Source organism: Leptodactylus fuscus, chromosome 3 (genome assembly GCF_031893055.1).
Source record: "Leptodactylus fuscus isolate aLepFus1 chromosome 3, aLepFus1.hap2, whole genome shotgun sequence".
In the NCBI taxonomy this organism is placed as follows: Eukaryota; Metazoa; Chordata; class Amphibia; order Anura; family Leptodactylidae; genus Leptodactylus; species Leptodactylus fuscus.
Genome location: NC_134267.1, coordinates 127173884 through 127201040, shown reverse-complemented (window position 1 = coordinate 127201040; position 27157 = coordinate 127173884). Strand labels below are relative to the sequence as shown.

The following is a 27157-nucleotide window of genomic DNA, read 5'->3' as shown; positions in this document are numbered from 1 at the left end:
TTACATAAGTTACCAGTATAGATAGGATTCTTGAGATGGACAACCCCTTTAACTCTGACTTAAAATAGGAGCATTTTAAACGCACAATGTTACATCTAGTTTTAGGCCATTTTCACATGTGGTGTGACTTAGATGAAAAATGCTTTGGATAAACATATAACAGTGGTTTCCAAAAATTGTGCAAAATTTTTGGTTTAGGATTCTGCCACATAGTAAGCTAATATAAACCAACTAATACAGTAAATGTATATTTAGACTAGAAAGTCCAAAGAGTCCCCAGCAGTGCCGCACCTCCCATGAGGCGACCTGAAGCGACCGATTCAGGCGGCGCTATGCCAGGGCCCCGGGGAGGGCGGCATTTTTGCTGACCTAAGCCAGCCCAGGACAAGCTGTCCTGGACTGGCTTAGGGTCAACGTCACTGAGTGGTGGATTGGGGAGGCCACTGGAGCAGTGCTGCTCCAGCGGCCGCCCCTCACACTCAGGCAGAGAGCAGGTCCTCTCCATGTCTGCTCTCTGCCTGTTAAGACGCTCGCTCCGCTCGGCCCCGGCGGCTCCGCCCCCTCCGCTTCGCCCCCTCCTCGTGTGTGTGTGTGTGTGGGGGGGGGGCGGCTTTCTGACGTCTGCTTCAGGCGGCAGAAACAAATGGTTTATTTGTATTAGTCTCTATGATAAATCAGCATCATTTGCAGACTAAGTATTAGTAAATGTGAGCTATTGAAATCTCCTGGAAATGGAACATAATAGTGTCTAGAAAACAAGTAAAGTATTAGGGCAGCAGGATACCTGATGCATAGCGCTTCAAGATTTCATATCTAAAGATACCAGAGGAAAATTAAACCCCGGCCTGGATGGGAGGGGTTCTTCCAAGATTGCAGGACTTTTGTCTTGATATGTGTGTGTTCTGAAATATATTTCTAGCTCGTGTGTAGAGGTTTTGGAAGTCAAACCTGATGTCCGATTCATATTAACTATGGTTTCACATTTCTTTAAAATGGCATAGTAGGGGGTGGTTGAGCCATGACTCTCACTAATCCCCAAACAAAGGAGCCCACAGCATTACCCCTTACCGTTCTTTTCCATGTAATGAGATTTCTGGGAACAGTGTCTAAAACCCTGGAGAAAGGTCATATACTTGTAAAAAGTTAAATCTTTTCCTATATTATTTTTATTTTTCGCGTTGATTTCTTTAACTCCTGTTGTCTTTTATGTTCTCGGATGGCATCCTTTAGCGCTTGTTTGGCATAGTCCTAAATATGTTTCATGTTGCTTTAGGTTTTGCTGTGAAGGGTGGCTATGTACAGGATGTGATTAGTTTCATTGCCTCCCTATGGTGGTACTGAGTGAATTGATTCATGGTTAACATTCTTTTTAACGTGCTGTGTTTTGCTGCAGAATGAAATAATATCTTTTCCTAAGGAAAGCTGCTTGGCATTGCAGTCACTGTACATAGACTTTGCCTCACTGTCACATTCCCTCTACAGGATTTGTTTCAGTTTAGTTAAGCTGCAGATGAGGGGATGACATCAAAAGAAATAATACTTGAGCCCCAGGCAATTTATTTCCATGCCGTTCACCTGCATTTGAATTAGAGCTTCATAGCAAAGTCATTTCTGTTGATTTTCACAATTTTAAGCTTACCAGGAGTATTCTTTTGGTGTTCCGATCATATTCACTCATTAGACTCTGAGTTGCTTTAATGAAAATACAGTTTTTCGCTGATATATTTTCATGATTTCTAGTTGCTAGTTTGATCAAGGAGACCATCCTTAATCTCAGAACTTTTCTGTTTAATGTCACTTTCCATTCCAGTCTGAATTGTACTTAGTTACAGTAGAATGCAAATAGGTATTTTAGCTTTTATTGTTTATTGCAGTTTTATGCATCAGAAAGCTACATAAAGTCAGAAAAATTCTCATTTATTCACTTATGTATTAAGAGTGTTGTTCCAGTCTCAGGATCTCTTGTAGATTTTTGTATATCGCAGTATACAGGTCCGCTCCATATCCATGTACCATACAGAGAGCTGAGGATTTGATTAAAACACTGGGTTTCCAGTTATGGCTCCTGTCGTTCTGGTGTCAGCAGATGCTTGACAAATGTAAGCAACATGTTGTCCTTTAGGCTCTTCCCAACTGTAAGGCTGACTCTCTACTACTCCTGCAGGACTCACAGCATAACATTTTTATGACATAACGTGTTCTAGTTTAAGGTAGATATTTGCTTTGCTTTATCTTCCTCCACAGCTGCAACGCACATAGTGGCTCATGGACAGTAGTAGCGCTGTTACCTACCTGCTCCTCTTGGGTGGCTACCCATTCTATACTCAGTCTATGGAAGTGGATGGGATCTCAATAGACAACTCCCCACAACGTTTCCAGAATATTGTATTTGACGTGTAGCAATTGTAATGAAAGGTGGAATTCAGCAATACACAGCTGTACATTGTTAGTGTTTTGCCAGTCCTTTAGCTTCAACACTAGTACTATATAACTTAATGCAACCAAGGCCACATAAAATATCCTTGGTTTTAAAAGGGACCTGTTAGGATACAGTAGAATACTGGTTATAGAGCAGGAGTAGCTGAACAGATCTATATATAGGATTCTATAGAAAGAGTCAGTGTACCTTGCCTTTTATCTATTCAAGCTTCTACTCTTTGTATGTTTCGAAGTTAATGGAGACAGTCCTATTAGTTACTGACAGCCTTCCCGTTATGGTTGTGAATACAGAGATTGGACCACCTCCTCGACTTCTCAGCAGAGGAAGAGCAAATATTTTTCCCATAAAAAAAAAAAAAAAAAAAAATATATATATATATATATATATATCTCGATCTGCACAGCTCCTCCTGTTCTATAACCTGCTTTCTTAAAATTGGACTGTATGTTTATGTGACAGGTTTACATTAAGTTCCCTTTCTGGGTGTGCACCTCAGTTCAGTTATACCAGTACTTCTAGAATCATTTTCAGTGCTCTTAAGAACTGCTTCTATTTTCAGTGCAACATGGTGGCTCAGTAGTTAGCACTGCAGCCTTGCAGCACTGGAGTTCTGGGTTCGAATCTCGCCAGGAACAACATCTGCAAGGAGTTTGTGTGTTCTCCTTGTGTTCAGGGCCGCCAATAGGCCAGTACTACTGCTACTGGCGTCAGGGGCCCGGCCAAATTTAAAAATTGGGGGGGCCCGGGCCCCCTGGCGCTGGCAGCAGTCATTGTATGTTCTGTTTGTTTCAACTCAGATCTGCGTCCAGAGGACGCAGATCTGAGTTGAACACATACGCGGCTGAAGCAAGGAGCTGACACAGGTCAGCTCCTCGCTTCGCCGCTGCGCGCCTCTCTCGCTGACACATATGCGGCTCAGCGGCTGAAGCGAGGAGCTGACCTGTGTCAGCTCCTCGCTTCGCCGCCTCTCTCGCTGACACATATGCGGCTGAAGCGAGGAGCTGACCTGTGTCAGCTCCTCACTTCGCCGCTGCCGCCGGCTACCCGGCAGTGTAGACGCGATGTGATGACGTCACATCGCGTCTACAACTGTGCGCCAGTAAGAGAGAGAGGCGTGCAGAGAGCAGCGGGGGAACGAAGGAGAAGGTAAGTGTAATGTGGAACGTAAAACTGGGGGCAGATGAAGGAGAGGACGGCATGACACTGGGAGCAGAGATGGAGGGACATGAATCTGGGGGCAGAGATGGAGAGGAGGGCATGACACGGGGGGCAGAGATGGAGGGACATGAATCTGGGGGCAGAGATGGAGGGACATGAATCTGGGGGCAGAGATAGAGGGGACATGAATCTGGGGGCAAAGATGTGGGGACATGAATCTGGGGGCAGAGATGGGGGGACATGAAACTGTGGGCAGATGAAGGGGGGGTACAGCATGACACTGGGGGCAGAGATGGAGGGGACATGAATCTGGGGGCAGAGATGGAGGGGACATGAATCTGGGGCAGAGATGGAGGGGACATTAATCTGGGGGCAGAGATGGGGGGACATGAATCTGGGGGCAGAGATGTGGGACATGAATCTGTGGGCAGAAATGGAGGGGACAATTATCTGGGGGCAGATGAAGGGTGTATATGAAGCTGGGGGAGAGACGGAGGGGGGGACATATAATTTACGGGTGACTGTAGGAGGATTATACAGTGTGCGGGCACATGAAAAATTAATGAGTGGGTGGAGTCAACATAACAGTGGGTGGGGCCAAAGTTCCCACGGCGCGCAAAGCGCGCCGCACATTTTGTCCCTCTTTTGGTTCTTCAAAAGTTGGGAGGTATGGGTACAGGGGGCAATGGAAAGATGTTAGAGGGTGGACGGGGGTGGTGGGATTGTTGGGACATCGGTTGTTCGGCACTGCGGAGAGGGAACTGGGGCAATAATATATAATATACACGTTTTTAGCTGGAGAATAATAATGATGTAGGCTTATGCTACTAGCATAGCAGCCTGTTTGGGGGTGGGACTTTCACTTTAAAGGAGTGTTCACATTGCGTTTTTGGCCTCCCTTGCCGGGATACGTTGGTAACCAGTCACAATCAGCTCCCCACTTATCCCTGCACGGAGAACTGCAGGCCCCCCTTTTTTTTTAATGGCCAGTTCTTCGTGCAGGGATAAGTTGACAGCTGATTCTGACTGGTTACCAACGTATCCCGGCAAGGGAGGCCAAAAACGCAATGTGAATAAGCCCTGAGGATTTATTAGGAGGGCTCTTATAAATGGTGTTGGCTCTCTATAGGGGCCTTCACACGTAGCAGATTTTACTGCTAAATAAAGGGAAATGTAATACATAATTTTTATGACGCAAAATAAGGTAGTTTTAAAATGGGGGGGGGGGGGCAGACACTTAGGCTGTATGGGGCCCCAAAATTCCTGATGGCGGCCCTGCTTGTGTTCGCGTAGATTTCCTCCCATTCTACAAAGACATACTGATAGGGAGAAAAAAAAGTACATTGTGATCCCTATATGGGGCTCATAATCATATATTATATGTATTTATTATACATAAAAAAATGAAAGAACTGCTTCTATTTTCTGGTCCTTACAAATGTCAGCTTTTTCATGAAAGTCTCTCCCTGTGTGAACAATAGCTTCTTCTTTGGCAAATACTTACTATGCACTTCTTGCAACAACTTTCACATAGTCCCTGCTTGCCTTCTTGCCGGGGTCTACAACCTGCCCACACCTCGCTGACATCAGACCTGCATTCTGCTGCTCTAGACTGTAAATCTACTTGATAACTGTCAGCTATAGGAACCCTGATGTTCGCTATATCATCTGGCCAGTAATGTTCATAGTAACTGGACACAAGGCCAGTGATCTGCAATCTGTCTGACTCTGGAAACTATCATTTACCGCATGCCTTCACAGCCACAAACTTCCAGGGCATGATGGGAGTTCTAGTTTTGCACATGAGAGGTACAGTTCGGAGACTGCTGCATTAGACTGACATTAGACATGACATTGGACATAAGCAATATTAAGACACCTGCTGCGGCAGTGAGAAAGAGACTTATAGATTTATAATCACTTGTAAATTGTTGAAGTATGCTGTCATGTCTCCCGGTAGATGGTTTTTGCTCGCAGCAAAGAACTTTCTGTGACATCTTTGGAATCTTAACTTTTCAAAAAGCATATGTAAGCAAGCAAAGGAGAATCTGCTACTGCGGCAGTCATCCCTGTTAGCCAAGCACCTGACTTATTGATTATGTATCTGTGCCTGTGAGAGATGGGGAACAAATCCAAAATTATATACTTCTTGCTCTTTCAGTGAAAAAAAAATGGATTTGTATATCGACTAAATAGTGTATAAAAATAGTTCTGTTACAGCAGAAGCTGCATAAGGAACATATAGACATCACTGTTGGAATGGCACTGCAAACTAAGATGTCATGTAGTCCTCCTAGGCACCTGTTAGACTGCCAAGATTGACAGATGTGAAAGTCCTTGCTTCACTCTCAGCCAGCAGTCACGTGTGAGACAACCTGAAGCAATGGCAGCCTATCCAGCCTACTATATTGCAGTAGCAGCTAGATCTGGCTAGAACGACATCCTGCACAAAATGCTGTATCTAGTTCTACTAACTTCCCATTTAGGATGAAACCATGTAACTTGTCCTCCAATGAACAGTAACTGCATTTGGCTTTTACATTAAAGGTGCTGAACTATCAATACAAATGGCAATAAGTAAACTGAATATGGTCTTTAGAGTTACTGTTGTTAATATCCGTGACTGGCATCGGATAACTGTAGCAGAGTTATGGACTCTGGTTCCGTTCCCATTGACTCAATTGAAAACAACAAGATGGATGTTTACTTGTGTGTTTACTTTTGTAACAAGAAAAAGTCCTGTATGCATAACTATTTCTTCCGTCAGAAAAGCAAAAAAACATGGCGGAAGAAGATTATATCTTATCCTTCAGACAGAAGATAACTGTCTTATAGGGGTGAAGTCAATGGCAGCTGAACTACAGTACTGAAACTTGGTCAATGTACAGGGCATAGAGCCAACTGCTTCCGACTCCATGGTGTGTCTAGTATGGTGCTTCAAGAGTGGCCATGAACAGCTGACCCATGGAAAGGCCCCCACCGATCAGATATTTATGGCCATTCACAGATATTCCTGGCCAACACTTTAATCTTCTGTTAAAGGGAGCCTATCATCTCACCCAAGCAAACTCAACTTTAAATACCATATTAAAAGGAACATTACTGTGATAAATAATATACCTTTGCTATATATGACACTTGTAGATTTTGAGAAAAACAACTTAGAAGTTTTATGTAAATGTGGCAATTGGTGCACTGGGGGTGGGCCTTCAGCTCCCTGGGCACTGCTCTTGCCACTTAGACACTTACCACCTTATGGGTGCGCCACTCTTTGTAGTGGGAGTCTGCTATGATGTCACCCATCCTACCTAAGTAGCAAGATCAGTGCTCCCAGAGCTGAAAGCCTACCCACAATGCACCAAATTCCTCATTTGCATAACGTTTCAGAGTTTGCTTTATTCAAATCTACAAAAGTGACATACATAACAAAGATATGTAGTTTATCACTGTAATGTGCGCTGTAATGCAATAGTAGTTGAATATATTTGGAGTCTCCTTAGAAAAACCAACAAACCATAAATACAGATACATATATTTATATATTTTTTTTTCCTCCTCAGGAATGGTATCCGTTCTGGACTTAATGCAGGGAGGTTTCCCATCCCGGGCCTCATTCCATGAACTCTATAACATGTACAAGAAGTATATGCCAGAGAAGATGTCTCGCCTAGACCCCAGACTTTTCTGCAAGGTATATGTCTCTTAGTGCAGAGCAATTTTAATTGTAAGAAAAATTCTTTTCATGCTGTATAAAATCATCTGCTAAAACTGCTTATGTTTTAATAATGTATTGTTCGCTTTGAAGACTATTTTAAGGGGTATAAATTCAAGCCTATTAATGTGTTTCTTTTATGTTACAGGCTCTGTTCAAAGCCTTGGGCTTAAATGAAAATGATTACAAATTTGGGTTAACTAAGGTGTTTTTCAGGCCCGGCAAGGTAAGAATCTACTGTCTGAGCCTGATGATTCCAGGATAAGAGTCTAGAATTGCAATCATATGATGTTTTATTCAGTTCCTGCTATTAACCTTTCCTTTTACCCTTGAATATTACAATGTGCTTGTTGATTTGTATGGAGTGTTAGTCTTTATGGAGTGCCTAACGTTGATAAATTATGTACAATTACTCACCAATTACACACCACTTGTTTTACATGCATGTTTGTGTGGGTGGATTTTTTCTTAATTTTCCCACAACTGAGTGTCCCTGCTTTGTTTCTTTTTTCTATAGTTTAGCCTTATTATAATGTTCGTAAGAACTCTGCACCTATTTTTCAATTATGGCCGCACTGTGCTGCTACTTGTTATACATGATGATATGAAGTGACCATGTAAATTTTTTGCCGAATAGCTAAAAGAGAAAATTGTATGGCATTTAAATAATGGTATGAATCTACACTTTTCAGTATCCAGTTCCTATTTTAGTGGATATGTAGCTGATGATTGTAGCCTTTCATTGTTCAGTAGGTGGGAGGATTGCTCTCTTGTTGGGACAGTGTACAGGTCAATGCAGTATACCAGTCAAACCATCCAAGTTAGGCTTGGACTTAACCACTTCCCAAAGTTTTGGGGGATCCACAATACAATGTAACGATGTGATCGTCTGGAGTGGTGGTCGCTAACACCCCTGGTGAACCGACTGGCAAACGGAGGCCGTATGTTGTCAGTGATAGGAGACTGGTATGGACACTGAAGGACAGTGATGAAAAAAACAGGTAGCACACTCCTCAATGGCAAGAATACCAATGAAGGATGGAAGATACTTTAATTAGGTTGGATAACGCGTTTCGGGGTTTAGCAAGACAGACACGCACCCTTTCGTCAGATCTCATAATGTAGCGTGCAATAGATTCCTGAGATGGACACACGAGATCTTGCGTGTCCAACTCAGGAATCTATTGCACGCTACATTATGAGATCTGACGAAAGGGTGCGTGTCTGTCTTGCTAAACCCCGAAACGCGTTATCCAACCTAATTAAAGTATCTTCCATCCTTCATTGGTATTCTTGCCATTGAGGAGTGTGCTACCCGTTTTTTTCATCACTGTCCCTCAGTGTCCATACCAGTCTTTCAGTGTTCAGTTGATATATAGATAGATATAGATTTTTTTTTTTTCATAAAAAAAAAAAAAAAAAACTTTTAAAAAAATGTATCGTAGTTTAAAAAAAAAAAAAAAGGTTGGTAGGTACTCAATATCATAGCTCCTCAAAACCCCTTTAAATTACCATCCTGTACCCTCTCTTGCCAAAGGATTGATTTTGCATTGATATTTTCACACCAGGTAAAGTCATATATTCTTTTGCACTGATTTGCTGCAGTTTTCACCGTACATTTATTTTGGAGTTTTATGTGTGTGATAACTCTTTCCTTGGTGGCTTTGTACACCTTTCCCTTCATGGGCAGTCATACTGTTGGCAGCCCGACTACATGGGAATGTGTCTGATCATTACTGAGATAACAGTAGTGATGTCTATATAGCAGTCTATACAGCGGTGACATGTGGTTACACAGCAATCCTTTTTCTCCAGTGCTGCAGAAGGCTGTTTGGGGACACTTCCTTAAGCAATACATTACCTGTGTGTGAATAAAGATGCTGTACTCAGAAGAGATGTTTAGCTAGTATGAGAGGAGAAGGATTTTACATAGATAACTGAGGATGTATACAATGTAGTAATGGGGATCAGTGCAATGCATAGGGAGCCAAGGGGGTCACTGCAGTGGATAGCGAGCCACAGGGGTCATTACAAGGGAGCTAGGAGGTCTATATAATCAGAAGTCATTACAGTGGATAGGGATAAATGAAGGAAAGACAGTACAATGGATCGGGAGACACAGGAATTAATACTATGTATGTGGAAAATGTTGCACACCATAATGTATATATTAGAGTGCCATCAGAAGGACTTGTCTTGGCTATTGAAATAGTCAAGACCTATAATTATCTGGGTGTGCTCCTCAATAATAAACTAGACTGGGCTGATCACCTGGATGTGCTGCACAGAAAGGCCCACAGCAGACTCTACCTGCTCAGGTGGTTGAGGGCCTTCGGAGTCCAGGGGACACTTCTTAGGGCCTTTTTCAACTCTATTTTTGCTTCAGCCATCTTTTTCGGTGTGGCCTGCTGGGGGAGCAGTATATCAACCAGGGACAGAAATAGACTTGACAGGCTGATCAGGAGGGCCAGCTCTGTCCTGGGGAGCCCCCTGGACCCAATACAGGTGGTGGGTGACAGAAGGATACTGTCTTCTTTCTTTCTTCTTCTGTTCCTTAGCTGCTATGGACTCCTAGTATATCTTCTCTTCTCAGCATATGTGTGTCTACTTCCGTAAGACATTACTGTGTATTATCCTGTAACTATATTACTATGCTGCTGTAACATACTGAAAATTCCCCACTGTGGGACCATTAAAGGATTATCTTATCTTATCTTAAACCATACAAGAAGTATTCAAGGCACTCCAATAAAAAGAGATACTGACATGTTTATTTGATTTAGTAATAACAACCAAATCCAAATGGCATAATACACAAACAGCATGACACTATGCTAGCGTTATCAGTCAGGTCATATAGCAAATCCCAGACGTTTCGGTTAGCAGCCTTCCTCAGTGGGATATAACAGACCGGATACAGTTGAGAGAGGCTACAAATAAACATGAATATGAACATATAAGAACAAAACACCAGCTAATAATGAATGAACATATAGACATAAAAAATGTAGTACTGTATACAAGCTGTAGAGACTATTGGTATACAAACAGATGGATAGACTAACTGTGATCCAAATAAACAGTGTCACAACTATAAATGAGTAGGATTAAAATAAAATCAGTCAATAGTTGTAAGTGAAGGGTCAGAGTTTATTATATGTAGGACTTAGTGAAATGCTATCCACAGTAATAAAGGCATGATAAAGTGGGCCATCCAATATTGGTCTAGTCTCAGTAACACTAGGCTAGTTACCAGGCAGTCAGTACTGTAATAGGAGGTAGGCAGTGCAGCATATCCTCCTATTGTTATGTTGGGTGTAATGTAGAAATTGATGCCTTTGCCCTAAGCTACACCCTTTTATATTACTACATCCCATATAAAGGCCATGCCCCTTTTCCCTTGACCTGCAGGTCAGATTTCACCCCATTTCATCCAGGTTAACTTTTCTGCAGCCAGACCTAGGATCTAAGATTTATTTTTTATAGCCATCCTATATTTAATTAAACTTCCTCTTTTATTCTATCCTTGTACTGACACTTTACTTTTTTTTTCCTCCTTTTTATTTCAGTTTGCAGAATTTGATCAGATCATGAAGTCTGATCCAGATCATTTAGCTGAACTGATAAAGCGTGTCAATCACTGGCTTATCTGCAGTCGCTGGAAGAAGGTCCAGTGGTGTGCACTTTCCGTCATAAAATGTAAGTGGATTATTATGTGACCAAGCATAAAATGTGCATTCATAAGGTTAACATTTTCTATTAGTATTCAGAGTTATGGAAATATTTAAGAACTAGTTTAATTCCTAATCCTTTCTAGATTGTGTAAAGTCACGAGCAATGCCCTTTCTAGTACTTATACATTTATTATGTACTGACATGCATATAAGTGCTCATTTTTTTAAAATTTTTTTTGCAGAGAAGAATGTTTGAGATTTGTGTGTTATGCAAAGATGAAATGATTGATATTGTTCTAGCACTTACCTGGTTTACCATTCTTTCTGTAATAGGAAGAGTCTCTTACATTCATATCGATCTAGACACACAAACCCTTTATTAAGACAGAATAATGTGCATGAAAATGGTTTCTCCAAACTGGGCAATTCCTATCAGTCAAAATACAAAACAGGTCATTCCCCGCTCTAATACCTATGGCTTTTGTAAAGGTAGTGTGACAGAAAAGTTTCATCCCTGTCTTATTAGTTGACACAGTTTTAGAAGTGATTGCAAAGGGAAGACTAGCAGAAAGCTTCTTATCATTGCTGAGCATATATATATATATATATATATATATATATATATATATATATATATATATATATATTTATTTACATTTTTTTTTAAATAAGAGAGTTGGACGTTTTCATATCTTCCACTATACAAACATTGAAATCTTTGGTCACCTCTCTTATCCCTAGGCTCCCATTTTGAATTAAATGCTACAAGCCTCAGATTATTCCATAGAAATGCATATGGACTGATGCTGGGCACACCTCAACTTGTAACTAGCAGGGGCGCTTCAGAAGAGGGAAATTCCTAGTCCATACATTAGAAAATCCATAGCACTTCCCATGAAGAGTTTATTAATGAAGCTTGGGGTAGGATATCTCTATTGCCAAGATGGGGTGATTTAATTTAATAGAATATACATTTTAATGAATCTTTTCCCATAAACCTATGCATCAATCTGATCAGTTCTCCCTGCTCTGTCACATCCTACAGATTTGTATTTTTCACGTCACGGATTCCCTTTAACCCTTCCTGACTGTTGGGTCTATGTGATGACCAATCAGAAGTAGTGCAGGCATCATAACTAGAGATGAGTGAGTAGTATTCGATCGAGTAGGTATTTGATAGAATACTACGGTATTCGAAATGCTCATACTCGTTCGAATACTACTCGCTATTCGCAGTAAAGATTCGATTCAGAACCAGCGTTGATTGGCCGAATGCTATTCAGTGTATAGCATTTGGCAAATCAACGCTGGTTCTGCAGCAGGCTCATCTTTGCTAGTCGGGAGAGCTGACTTTTTCTCATAGGAATGCATTGACCAGCGTCGATTGGCCAGTGTACAGCATTCGGTCAATCAACGCTGGTTCTGCCGGAGGCTCGTCTGTGAGGAGGCGGATTCTAAGATCGGACCACAGTAGTCTCCATTATGGTCCGATCTTAGACTCCGCCTCCTCACAGACGAGCCTCTGGCAGAACCAGCATTGATTGGCCGAATGCTGTACACTGTATAGCATTCGGCCAATCAACGCTGGTCCATGCATTCCTATGAGAAAAAGTCAGCTCCTGCATAACCGCAAGCTGCCAGCTCTCCCGACTAGCAAGGACGAGCCTGCTGCAGAACCAGCGTTGATTTGCTGAATGCTATACAGTGTATAGCATTCGGCCAATCAATGCTGGTTCTGCAGGACGAGTAAGGGCCGGTTCACATTAGTGTTTGCCTCCCGTCCGGAAGGAGTCCGCAGGAGGACCCCCCCCCCCCCGAACAGAATATCAGTGCAACTGCAAGCGCTGTGCAGTTAAAGCGCATGGACCCCATAGACTAATCATTCGTGCAGACAGTGCGCTGCAAGCGCACAGACCCGTTATAGTCTATGGGGTCCATGCGCTTTAACTGCACAGCGCTCCTCCTAAACACTCTCCTCCTGCTACTCATTGACTTGGTGACTCTCCTTTAGTCGAATAGTGGTTTACCCTGAAACGAGCATTTTTTCCCATAGACTATAATGGGATTCGATATTCGATCGAGTAGTCGAATATTGAGGCTCTACTTGAAACGAATCTCGAATCTCGAATATTTCACTACTCGCTCATCTGTAATCATAACCACAGTGTGTCCAATGTTTTACCCAGTGGAGACCCAACAATAATGCTTGAAATCACAATTATCGCAGGCATTTTAACCTGTTATTATACATGATCTCTCCTCCAGTGCCCTCCCACTACCTGCCCCTATCCTATCTGTACCTTTAATGTTGCAGCAAGGCACAGCAGCATGACAAACTATTCTTTGTTATACATGTAGGGAAAAAGCCATATATTGTGTGGGAATATGAGCAATCACTGAATGGCACACATTGGTGTTTTTGAGAAATATTCAGAAACAATTTGACCCACAGTCATCCTTTGTATTGCTTTACATCCTTCGGCATCTGACGCTAGGTTCACACCTGCGTTCTTCTTTCCGTTCTGTGCTTTCCGTCTTCTGCATGCCAGAAGACGGAAAGCACAGACAGGGTCCGGCCGTCTCTGTTTTAGGCAGGAAACGGAAACCTCAAGTACGGAGTGCCGGCGCAGATGTGAACGAGCCCTGAGCCAGATCTTAGCTTTGAAGCACTATATGAAGTAATACAAAGGCTAAATCCTGAAACATGTATGTGCCAACCTGAGTGCTTATACATACATGGCCATATAACACACTGTACATATAATTCTCTTTTCACTGCACAAGTAATGATACACTTTGAAGCATAAAGCAAGAACATGCTTAACTGGAAAAGGGAAAATTCCACCTTAAAATAAAAATAAGGCGGTGTTGGAAATTATATTGACTAGGGGCATAACTTGAACACCCCCTCTTATCTATCACACATTGTTTGTATTTGAAAGACAGATTTTATTGATTTATAGTCTTGAAGGCCTGGATGAAGCGGCAGCCCCTACATCTCCCATAGCTACATATACATTGATGGAAGTTAAAGGTGCCAGGAGGGGTCTGTCTAGTTTCCAGACCAAGTCTCATATGTATATCAGTGTACAGCGTTTTCATTATTCACAAGTGAATTTTAGCTGCCTGGGAATTTTCTAGTTGTCAACTGCATTCTCTGTGCTAAAATTATCTTGTACCTCAGCAGTCACTAATACCTTGGCCAGCCACTAAATGTGATTCGAGTGGCCTAGGCCGCTGCAGCCAAAGTGCATTATGAGTGTATTGATATGCAGGAATAGGAAGCACATTAGTGCTCTTCCCTGACAGCTGCAACTATTCAAGGCCTGTAAAATGCTGAGCTGCTGGCATTGTCCATCACATCTTGAAGCTGTCAGCGCTGGCCATAGTTTTCTATCCCTCTGTGTTATTTCTACCATATTAAAAGTATCTTTAGTTCTAAAAATTCAAAAGCAGTAATTTGGTTACACTGGATAAAATCTTCTAATTCGCTAACAACTGAAATAAGAACATTTCCTCACAAATTCACAAATTTTCTGTGCAGATAAAGTCAAATCTGCAATTTTTGTGCCTTTATGTTTTAATTGGATTCCCAGGAACTAATAAAATGCTGTTATTTCGCTCTGCTCTAGACGCGGTGAAGGTTTTTAATTTACATTCATTTGCAATTCAGTCCCACTGCCGAGATTATAGCTGTTCATTTATACACATCCATAACGTCGTCAAGGAATGCAAATATTGATATCTTTGGATTGTATATGGATGCACCTATGTGAATAAACTCATGTCACCAGCCATGTAGTTCAGGGAAGCAGTTACAAGCCTGAGTTAAATATGCCTGTGCTTTCATCCCCAGCAGTTGGGGATTTAATGTGAATATCAGAGATTCACATATATGGGAAATCACCAAAAACCTTCCATATGGAAGAGGCATCGCTTCTGTTCACCCTCCTCCTTCCACCTTCCAAAAAGTTGTATCTACTAATAACATACCTCCTCCAGTTATAAACAACTTTTCATAAATGAATCGTACATGTCAATATAAAAACTTTGTAATATATCTTATTAACCCTTTAAGAACACAGGCTAGTTTGGAAATTAACGCTCAGTAACTGTTCTGGATTTCCCTTCTCTGCCTTCCAAAACTCAGAACTTTAATCTTCTGTCTATGTGGGGGCTTATTCTTTGTGTTATGGGTGGTACTTTAATTTGGCAGAAATTTGGAGTACGTTTTTGGAGGGTCCATGTGTAAAAAAAAACAATAATTCTGTTATTACTGGTTTTAATTTTTTTTCCTAATGGTGTTCACTCTGCATTAAGTGTGATATAGCAACTTTTTCCGTGAGACCGTCACGATTGCAGTAATATCACATTTATATTCGTGTTTTACCGCTTTTACTAAAGTCATTTTTTGAAAATGTTTTTTTTTTTTTTTTTTTTTACTGTTGATGGAAATATGTCAGGGCTCTTTATTTTTTGTATTGGTATTTATGGTATTCTGGGCTTTTTGATCACTTTTTATTGCTATTTATGAGGCGGAGGATGACCAAAACACATTAATATGCTCATTGTGGTATTTATATTATAATGGAATTCACCATATAGGATAAATAACTTTTTTTTTTGGATAGTGTGGACATGCATCGCATTCCAAATTATTATGCAATTTATATTTCTTCTCTTTTTTTTTTTCCAAAATCTGGACCACCCAGGGTTGCACGGCACTCATGTGTAAACCAGACTGTTTCAAAATTAGTCTTCATGTATATCTGGGCATACTGCATCCATTTCTACATCCATTTCTGTGGGGTGGTCGAATAGTAGATTTATCCAAACTTCTTTTTTGCTGTTTGCTGCTTTGTAATGATATTTTGATATCTGCTGTCTTAGTCTGGTGAATTTGGCAGAAACCTTCCTTATTATGTCTTTATCTGCATTTACTCCGAATTGGCCACAAATCTCTTCACAGTACGATGATCACACTTAAGTTTATGTGAAACATCTGTTTTCATATCTTTTCCCAGGCATTTCACTATTTGATACTTTTCGGCAGCAGAGATATCCTTTCTTTTCCATATTGCTTGAAACCTGTGGCCTGCTTAATAATGTGCAACATCCTTCTTAACTAGGTTTCCGTTAGTTTGGGCTCACTGGGCAAACTAATTTTCACAGGTGTTTGAGATTGATTTCCGTGCTCCAAAGAGCCCTGAGACACAAGACCATCCATGAGTGTAATTTGAGTGTAATTGAAAAATAAAGAATCTTTGACATTTAAATACAGTTAGCATAATAATTTGGAACACAATGCATATGCACATGGGCATATCTGGCATGTTTGTCTTTATATTTTGGTTGCCTTGGCTATCCCTCGAACCCCACAATCTCATCACAGGGAATCCAAGGGGTAGAAGAATGGGGAGAACCAACCAGATGCCATAATCATAACTGAAAAGTGAAAATACCCCGACTCATTTGGCTGGTCCCAGCTGTGTAATACAACTGAGACCCGGAAGTCAGGTCGCATTTCACATTGTATGAAAGCCTGAAAGATTTGGGGTTAATGTCCTTCTGATCACTTTCATTTTTGTTATCAGAGTAATATGAGGATGGGTCTCAGCCAGTGGATGGGATTAATGTTCTGAGTCTCTTATTGCAGACATAGCTTTGGGGATAGTCTGCTATCCTGCTGCAGCGAGTTTTCTTATAACTAAAGACAGGATTTGGAGACACATAGGACGAAATGTTTTATATATTTGACGGGCCTTTCCTGACTTTTACTGGACTGCTCGTCGGTTTGAGGCAATAATAATCAATTTGATTGATAGTTTAGCAAATCAGTTCTGTGCTGACATCCCAACATCTCTGGCTTGAATGTGCTCACTTCCAGTACTGCTATATATGTGATTCTTAGCAGCATTGTACAGTGTTATTAGATGGACATAAGCAAACATATATACCTGTCATGTATTCTCTAGCAGTGTTTCTCAAGCTTTTCACAAGCCCCCTACATACAATATGGCGGCACTCAGTGTCTCAACATTTAGGGTGCAAATGGAGAGCCGAAAACCACTGTTCTGTAGTGTCTGAAGGGAATCTCACAGTGAGCCACGGTACATGCTCTGGCCACCCTTAAATAAGAATTACCAGGCACAGTTGTACAAGCACAGCCTCTGCTACTGAAGATAATCTCAGACAACAAGTTATAAACAAATGTGCGAAGGAAGAAATCGTAAAGCAATATATTCACAAAATGATTGTAATGCTTATGACTCTTAGACTTTGATTAATGGAAATACCATGTTTAGTGTTTGTGTATTTTATACATTTAGTATTTCTTTAATATTGTCTAATGTAAAGTGCATATACTATATATTAATAAACTCCAAAAGGATATGCTGACTTTTATGGATTTATATATATAGGTGTGCCTTAATAATAGTTGTTACTATTTTATGTGCTTATGAATTCAGTGGTAATGCCTATTGAAAATGCTTTCCTATTTTTATTTTACAGTGAAAAATAAAATTAAATACCGGGCTTCCGCTTGCATTAAAATGCAAAAGACCATTCGGATGTGGCTCTGCAGAAAGAAACACAAGCCGCGGTAAGAATGAAGGCTGCATACAGAATCAAATCCATTTTCTCCTTCACCCATCACATGATTTTGAGTTTGTTTTATTTATATATTTCTTTATTTCTGCCAGACTGATCCGCCAACTTGTACTCACAATCACAGATTGATTTTCAGACACGTAGGACTGTAATCCTGAACAGGTGTTCAATACCTATGTGAAATGAGACAGCCATTAAGGATTTCTAGATTGAGCAATTCATCCCAATCAGTTGACAGATTGAATGATACGTTTCCTTTTGGAAGCAACATAAACATAACGCTGCCATCATCTTGTTTTTACATTTTAACAACTACTTTTATTGGTGCAGATGCCATTTCTTTTGTGGAGCGGGCGCTGTATCCATTTCTGCTTGCATTTCTTTTATTGTGCTTCCTAAAATTAATCATGAGAAGGAAGTACGAGACATTTGTCATCCTTTCAGTTTTTTATGTTAATCTATTCTCCATTGCATTTCTAAGCTGTCAGTGAGCAGCCACAATAGGGGGGAAAATGACATTATTTAGTTTGAACCAGTGACTGTGGATCTGTTACATCAGTAGTCCATGCGACCACTTCATCTTCTACCTATGTGCACATTCTTCAGCATTGTCATTGCTTTTTACTTGTCTGTTTTCAATCTACTGACACAATAGCAGCTTTGCAGCCTGGCACAGAAGTGAAAAACAGATTGAAAACCATCTGTAGGTACAAGGTCTTCAGTGTAAGGACCCTGGTATCTAACAATTCAGCTTTACCGACCTCTGTCAATAAGAATTAAAGAGGTTTTCCAACCATACTAAAAGATGCCATCTGTACACAAACTTAATCACTCTGATCAGTAAGAGTACAACCGTAACAATCCCTATGAGCACTAGAGACTGTGGCCTTAAAATAGATCTTTTCCAAAGCTAAGTGATGAGTAGCGTAGTGCAGAAAAAAAATCGAAAGATTGTAGAGGTAACTGGATCATTGGAGCTTAACAGTGAGGATAGATTGTCATGGTATGTCCTACTGATATGAATCAAGCCTATGGCAAACACGTGTCCTGAATTTATTGAATCTCAAGTACCTTGAACACTGTGTCCTTATATTGATGACCTGTGCCCTCATATTGATGACCTGTCCTACAGATAAATCATTCATATCAGATCAGTGGGGATCTAACACCACCAACCCACATAAATTAGCTGTTCTTGGATATACAGAGAATGGACCAGGAAGCAGATAATGTATTCTGTGTTTAGTGGTAACCTGAGTCACTGCAGCTTAGAGCCCTTTCAAATGAATGGGAACTGAACTGCAATACCTGGTCTGGCCACTACACAGAGAACGGTGCTGTTTGTTTCCTGCTCCATTCTTTGCATATCAGCTGCTGAGAACATCTGATCGATAAGAGTGCCGGGTGTTAGACACCCAATATTCTGGAATTCCGGTTTCTTCTTTAGCGTAGGTCATCAAATTTTAGTTTGGGGAAAAAAAAAACAACAACTTTAAATTGTATGTTGTAGTTTAGGGATGTAGTTGTCTGCCACATTTACACATTTGCCCCGACTGGAACAAAAACAGTACTGCTTTGTGACTGGTACTAGATTTTTAAAGTTCTCCCCTTAGTATTGGAATATCTTCAGTTCTGTATTCCATTCACAGCTATCTGTTACACACAAACCAGTCATCTTCGGCTGTGTATACGACTCATTGAAACTAGAATTGTCCCTCTTGTGGGTACCAGGTTAGAGGTTTTTGTGTTATCTAAGTACCATATTTTATATGATAGTTTAAAGAAGTTTAAAGATCCTCCTAGTATTAACCTAGACCTGAGCCTTTTTTATTACACCATTCTGATATAAGAGCTTAAATTAAACATTAAATTACATTTTAAATACTACATATTAATATATTAACCCCTTCCTGCACTATGACGTAATAGTATGTCATGGAGCGGTGCATCTATCATGTCATGTTGATTGTTTCCACTGAGAAGCTGAGCAGGTGCCATCGGGAATGGTTGTCAATTGTATGATACAGCTGACCCCCGCCTGTAATACCTGTGAATGGAGTCAAGCTCTGATTGCAGGAGTTGTCTCCTTAGATTCCATTGCCCCCCATGGCATGGTTGGAGGTTGCCAATATGTTGCCATTGCAGCTCACAGTAAGATCCCTTGCTCTGCGTCTGCCTGAGTACTGTGGCCCAAAAAATCCTGCCTCCAGCAGAGTGGATCACACTAGCTGTCAGCCTAAGCTTCTGCGGTATATATACACTGCAACAGATGTCAATGGCAGTATATATTCGTGAACCAGCAATCAGAAGTTCAACCCCCGGGTGGACCAAAAAAAAATATAAGAAAAAAAAAAGAATAAAACCACCAAAAAGGAAACTTTCCCTTAAAATATCATTTATTATGTAAAAAAAAAAAAAGCTAAAAGAATATATATTTGTAACCACCACATCCATAAAATAAAACTAAAACATTATTTAACCCATACGGTGAACATCTTACGTTAAAAAAAAAAAAAAAAAAAAAAAAAAAGTCACATTGAAAATAATAATTATTACGCTGGGTTCACACCAGCGTTCAGTCTCCGTACTCAGGTTTCTGTCTTCTGCCAGCAGAAGACGAAAACCTGTCAGACTGTGTCCGGCGTGAGCGCCGGTGAGCGTTTTATGCTCTCTGCGGCGAAACCGTTTTTTTTTAAACCAAACACAAAGTCCTGCATGTCCGACTTTGTGTCCGGTTAAAAAAACCGGTTTCGCCGCGGAGAGCACAAAACGTTCACCAGGGCACACGGCTGGACACTTTTCAAACCCATTCATTTGAATGGGTTTGAAAAATGACTGCAGGTTTCCATCTCCTGTCCAGTTTCGGGCAGGAAACGGAAACCTGTATAAACGGAGACCCCGGGCGCAGATGTGAACGAGCCCCGACTCCAACTGTAATAAATATTTTCAATCCTGGTTTCTAGATACTTACACAATGTAAGTATACACGCATGAATCTATGCATTTATATGTATGAGTCCATGAAAAAAAACTGCATTGATGGTGCATGGATGATACCCATTAATTTCATTGGGCCTCAAAATGTGTAGGCATAGGAGCTTTCCTGAGTTTTACACAAACCATTCTTGGTACCTATACAGATCTGCAGCCCATAGTCCACTGCTGAGAGCACCTACGGTGGACCATACTGAAATGAAAGAAAGTGATCTGGTTTGATGAGTTCCGTTTACTTTTACATCATGTTGATAGCTAGGTGCATATGGATAATTAACCTTGGGAAGATCTGGCACTACGAAGAAGGCAAACTAGTAAAGGTGTGATGTTCTGCTGGGAAACCTTGGGTCCTGCCATTTATGCGGATATTAGTTGCACACTAGAGATGAGCGAACACTAAAATGTTCGAGGTTCGAAATTCGATTCGAACAGCCGCTCAATGTTCGTGTGTTCGAATGGGTTTCGAACCCCATTATAGTCTATGGGGAACAGATACTCGTTAAGGGGGAAACCCAAATCCGTGTCTGGAGGGTCACCAAGTCCACTATGACACCCCAGGAAATGATGCCAACACCTCTGGAATGACACTGGGACAGCAGGGGAAGCATGTCTGGGGGCATCTAACACACCAAAGACCCTCTATTACCCCAACATCACAGCCTAACAACTACACACTTTACACACTCAATACCACATCTCTGACAGTAGGAAAACACCTTGAAACATGTGTATTTGGCACTTGCAGTGAGGAGAGCTTGTCACCAGCAGTGAATTTGGCCCTTGTAGTAAGTTGAGGTTGGCACCAACATTTGTTTTGAAAATCAGGGTGGATTGAGCCTCTAACCAGCAGAGTTTGGGCAAATTCATGGTGGAGGGAGCCTCTAAACACCCCAGTTTGGGCAAATTCATGGTGGAGGGAGCCTCTAAAAACCCCAGTTTGGACCAATTCATGGTGGAGGGAGCCTCTAACCAGCCCAGTGTGGGCAAATTCATGGTGGAGGGAGCCTCTAAAAAACCCAGTTTGGACCAATTCATGGTGGAGGGAGCCTCTAACCAGCCCAGTTTGGGCAAATTCATGGTGGAGGGAGCCTCTAAAAAACCCAGTTTGGACCAATTCATGGTGGAGGGAGCCTCTAACCAGCCCAGTTTGGGCAAATTCATGGTGGAGGGAGCCTCTAAACAGCCCAGTTTGGGCAAATTCATGGTGGAGGGAGCCTCTAAACAGCCCAGTTTGGGCAAATTCATGGTGGAGGGAGCCTCTAACCAGCCCAGTTTGGACCAATTAATGGTGGAGGGAGCCTCTAACCAGCCCAGTTTGGGCAAATTCATGGTGGAGGGAGCCTCTAAACAGCCCAGTTTGGACCAATTCATGGTGGAGGGAGCCTCTAAAAAACCCAGTTTGGACCAATTCATGGTGGAGGGAGCCTCTAAACAGCCCAGTTTGGGCAAATTCATGGTGGAGGGAGCCTCTAACCAGCCCAGTTTGGACCAATTCATGGTGGAGGGAGCCTCTAACCAGCCCAGTTTGGGCAAATTCATGGTGGAGGGAGCCTCTAAACAGCCCAGTTTGGACCAATTCATGGTGGAGGGAGCCTCTAAAAAACCCCAGTTTGGACCAATTCATGGTGGAGGGAGCCTCTAAAAAACCCAGTTTGGACCAATTCATGGTGGAGGGAGCCTCTAACCAGCCCAGTTTGGACCAATTAATGGTGGAGGGAGCCTCTAAACAGCCAAGTTTGGACCAATTCATGGTGGAGGGAGCCTCTAAAAACCCCAGTTTGGACCAATTCATGGTGGAGGGAGCCTCTAACCAGCCCAGTTTGGGCAAATTCATGGTGGAGGGAGCCTCTAAACAGCCCAGTTTGGACCAATTCATGGTGGAGGGAGCCTCTAACCAGCCCAGTTTGGGCAAATTCATGGTGGAGGGAGCCTCTAAAAAACCCAGTTTGGACCAATTCATGGTGGAGGGAGCCTCTAACCAGCCCAGTTTGGGCAAATTCATGGTGGAGGGAGCCTCTAAACAGCCCAGTTTGGGCAAATTCATGGTGGAGGGAGCCTCTAAACAGCCCAGTTTGGGCAAATTCATGGTGGAGGGAGCCTCTAACCAGCCCAGTTTGGACCAATTAATGGTGGAGGGAGCCTCTAACCAGCCCAGTTTGGGCAAATTCATGGTGGAGGGAGCCTCTAAACAGCCCAGTTTGGACCAATTCATGGTGGAGGGAGCCTCTAAAAAACCCAGTTTGGACCAATTCATGGTGGAGGGAGCCTCTAAACAGCCCAGTTTGGGCAAATTCATGGTGGAGGGAGCCTCTAACCAGCCCAGTTTAGACCAATTCATGGTGGAGGGAGCCTCTAACCAGCCCAGTTTGGGCAAATTCATGGTGGAGGGAGCCTCTAAACAGCCCAGTTTGGACCAATTCATGGTGGAGGGAGCCTCTAAAAAACCCAGTTTGGACCAATTCATGGTGGAGGGAGCCTCTAAACAGCCCAGTTTGCGCAAATTCATGGTGGAGGGAGCCTCTAACCAGCCCAGTTTGGACCAATTAATGGTGGAGGGAGCCTCTAAACAGCCAAGTTTTGGGAAATTCATGGTGGAGGGAGCCTCTAACCAGCCCAGTTTGGACCAATTCATGGTGGAGGGAGCCTCTAAACAGCTCAGTTTGGGCAAATTCATGGTGGAGGGAGCCTCTAAAAAACCCAGTTTGGACCAATTCATGGTGGAGGGAGCCTCTAACCAGCCCAGTTTGGACCAATTAATGGTGGAGGGAGCCTCTAAACAGCCAAGTTTGGACCAATTCATGGTGGAGGGAGCCTCTAAAAACCCCAGTTTGGACCAATTCATGGTGGAGGGAGCCTCTAACCAGCCCAATTTGGGCAAATTCATGGTGGAGGGAGCCTCTAAACAGCCCAGTTTGGGCAAATTCATGGTGGAGGGAGCCTCTAACCAGCCCAGTTTGGACCAATTAATGGTGGAGGGAGCCGCTAAACAGCCCAGTTTGGACCAATTCATGGTGGAGGGAGCCTCTAAAAACCCCAGTTTGGACCAATTCATGGTGGAGGGAGCCTCTAAAAAACCCAGTTTGGACCAATTCATGGTGGAGGGAGCCTCTAACCAGCCCAGTTTGGACCAATTAATGGTGGAGGGAGCCTCTAAACAGCCAAGTTTGGACCAATTCATGGTGGAGGGAGCCTCTAAAAACCCCCAGTTTGGACCAATTCATGGTGGAGGGAGCCTCTAACCAGCCCAGTTTGGGCAAATTCATGGTGGAGGGAGCCTCTAAACAGCCCAGTTTGGGCAAATTCATGGTGGAGGGAGCCTCTAAACAGCCCAGTTTGGGCAAATTCATGGTGGAGGGAGCCTCTAAAAACCCCAGTTTGGACCAATTCATGGTGGAGGGAGCCTCTAAAAACCCCAGTTTGGACCAATTCATGGTGGAGGGAGCCTCTAAAAAACCCAGTTTGGACCAATTCATGGTGGAGGGAGCCTCTAAACAGCCCAGTTTGGGCAAATTCATGGTGGAGGGAGCCTCTAAAAACCCCAGTTTGGACCAATTCATGGTGGAGGGAGCCTCTAAAAACCCCAGTTTGGACCAATTCATGGTGGAGGGAGCCTCTAAAAACCCCAGTTTGGACCAATTCATGGTGGAGGGAGCCTCTAAAAAACCCAGTTTGGACCAATTCATGGTGGAGGGAGCCTCTAACCAGCCCAGTTTGGACCAATTCATGGTGGAGGGAGCCTCTAAAAACCCCAGTTTGGACCAATTCATGGTGGAGGGAGCCTCTAAACAGCCCAGTTTGGACCAATTCATGGTGGAGGGAGCCTCTAAAAACCCCAATTTGGACCAATTCATGGTGGAGGGAGCCTCTAACCAGCCCAGTTTGGACCAATTCATGGTGGAGGGAACCTCTAACCAGCCCAGTTTGGGCAAATTCATGGTGGAGGGAGCCTCTAAAAACCCCAATTTGGACCAATTCATGGTGGAGGGAGCCTCTAACCAGCCCAGTTTGGGCAAATTCATGGTGGAGGGAGCCTCTAACCAGCAGAGTTGTGGGAAAGCAGGGTGGAGGGAGCCTCTAACCAGCAGAGTTGGTGGAAATCAGGGTGGAGGGAGCCTCTAACCAGCAGAGTTGGGGGAAATCATGTTGGAGGGAGCCTAGTATTAGCAGAATTGTGCAACGCTTATGGTGGATGAGTATGAGGATGCGGAGGAATTGGAGAGGTTGAGTACAGACATGGAGTTTCATGTTGGGGTGCTTTACACAGGTGGGCACAAAAATGAAGGCTCTATCCAGTGGTGGTTCATTTTTATCAAAGTGAGCCGGTCGGCACTCTCAGCTGACAGACGGGTGCGCTTGTCAGTGATGATGCCACCGGCTGCACTGAACACCCTCTCAGATAGGACGCTGGCGGCAGGACAGGACAGCACCTCCAAGGCATATAGGGCAAGTTCAAGCCACAGGTCCAACTTCGACACCCAATACGTGTAGGGCGCAGAGGGGTCGGAGAGGACAGGGCTGTGGTCGGAAAGGTATTCCCGCAACATGCGCCTATACTTCTCACGCCTAGTGACACTAGGACCCTCCGTGGCGGGACTTTGGCGAGGGGGTGCCATCAAGGTGTCCCAGACCTTAGACAGTGTGCCCCTCGTTTGTGTGGACCGGTGAGAACTTGGTTGCCTACTGGAGGAACTGCCCTCCCTGCCGCCAATGTCACATGCTGGAAACATCTCCATCATATTCTGCACCAATTGCCTGTGGCAAGCATTGATGCGATTGGCCCTCCCCTCTACCGGAATAAAAGACGAGATGTTGTTTTTATACCGGGGGTCAAGGATAGCAAAGATCCAGTACTGGTTGTCCTCCATGATTTTGACAATACGCTTGTCGGTTGTAAAGCACCCCAACATGAACTCAGCCATGTCTGCCACAGTGTTAGTTGGCATGACTCCTCTGGCCCCACCGGAAAGTTCAATCTCCATTTCCTCCTCATCCTCCATGTCTACCCATCCGCGCTGCAACAATGGGACGATTCGAAGTTGCCCGGAAGCCTCCTGTATCACCATCACATCATCGGACAACTCTTCTTCCTCCTCCTCCTCCTCCATTAAACGCAGTGAAGCGGACAGATGTGTGGACCTACTCTCCAGCTGTGACGGATCGGATGCTATCCCTAACTCCTCTGTGTGATCTGAGTTATCCCTGATGTCAATCAGGGATTCTCTCAGAACACACAAGAGCGGGATTGTAAGGCTCACCATCGCATCCTCAGAGCTCACCCTCCTTGTGGACTCCTCAAAGACCCGTAGGATGTCACAAAGGTCTCTCATCCATGGCCACTCATGGATGTGAAACTGAGGCAGCTGACTTTGTGGCACCCTAGGGTTTTGTAGCTGGTATTCCATCAAAGGTCTCTGCTGCTCAACCACTCTATTCAACATCTGAAACGTTGAGTTCCAGCGTGTGGGGACGTCGCACAAAAGCCGGTGTTGTGGCACATGCAGGCGTTGCTGGAGAGATTTTAAGCTAGCAGCGGCTACTGTCGACTTGCGAAAGTGGGCGCACATGCGCCGCACTTTCACCAGTAGCTCTGGAACATTGGGGTAGCTCTTTAGGAAACGTTGCACCACTAGGTTGAAGACGTGGGCCAGGCATGGAACATGTTGGAGTCCGGCAAGCTCCAGAGCTGCTACCAGGTTCCGGCCGTTATCACAAACGACCATGCCTGGGCCCAGGTGCAGCGGCTCAAACCATATTGCCGTCTCATCGAGGAGGGCATCCCTCACCTCGGAGGCAGTGTGCTGTCTGTCCCCCAAGCTGATCAGCTTCAGCACAGCCTGCTGACGTCTACCAACGCCAGTGCTGCAACGTTTCCAACTCGTAGCTGGGGTCAATCTAACAGCGGAGGAGGAGGCGGTGGCGGAGGAGGAGGCGGTGGCGGAGGAGGAGGCGGTAGAGGAGGAGGAGGAGGGGGGTGTTCTTCTCGTGTCCCTGCCAGGAATGTTAGGCAGGGAGACGAGGTACACCGGGCCAGTTTGGGAAGCAGTCCCAGCCTCAACTACATTCACCCAGTGTGCCGTCAGTGAAATGTAGCGTCCCTGTCCGCATGCACTTGTCCACGCGTCGGTGGTCAAGTGGACCTTTGTGCAAAGCGCGGAACTAAGGGCCCGCCTGATGTTGAGTGACACGTGCTGGTGCAAGGCGGGGACGGCACACCGGGAGAAGTAGTGACGGCTAGGGACGGCATAGCGAGGTGCCGCAGTTGCCATCAGGTCCAGGAAGGCGGGAGTTTCAACAAGCCGGAACGCCAACATCTCCTGGGCCAGCAGTTTAGCGATGTTGGCGTTCAAGGCTTGCGCGTGTGGGTGGTTAGCAGTGTATTTCTGCCGCCGCTCCAATGTCTGAGAGATGGTGGGTTGTTGTAAAGAAACGCCTGATGGTGCCTTTGATGGTGCAGGAGAAGGAGATAAGACAGGACCAGGGGAGAATGAGGTAGAAGTCAACAAAGTGGCGGAGGCAGATGAAGTGGTGTCCTGGCTCGTCCTCTGGAGTGCATCGCCAGCACAGTCA

The 27157-nt window shown here is 43.6% G+C and overlaps 1 protein-coding gene across 4 annotated transcripts in view; it reads left to right on the top strand.

The window, feature by feature from the left end:
• MYO6 (myosin VI) overlaps positions 1–27157 on the top strand; it is a 227019-nt gene that overhangs the window by 136012 nt on the left and 63850 nt on the right. For all 4 annotated transcript variants that reach the window (XM_075268294.1, XM_075268293.1, XM_075268292.1 and 1 more), the window contains exons 21-24: positions 7159–7289; positions 7459–7536; positions 10880–11009; positions 17498–17588. In XM_075268294.1, coding sequence (XP_075124395.1) covers positions 7159–7289; positions 7459–7536; positions 10880–11009; positions 17498–17588 — 430 coding nt within the window. The remainder of the gene's footprint in view (positions 1–7158; positions 7290–7458; positions 7537–10879; positions 11010–17497; positions 17589–27157) is intronic.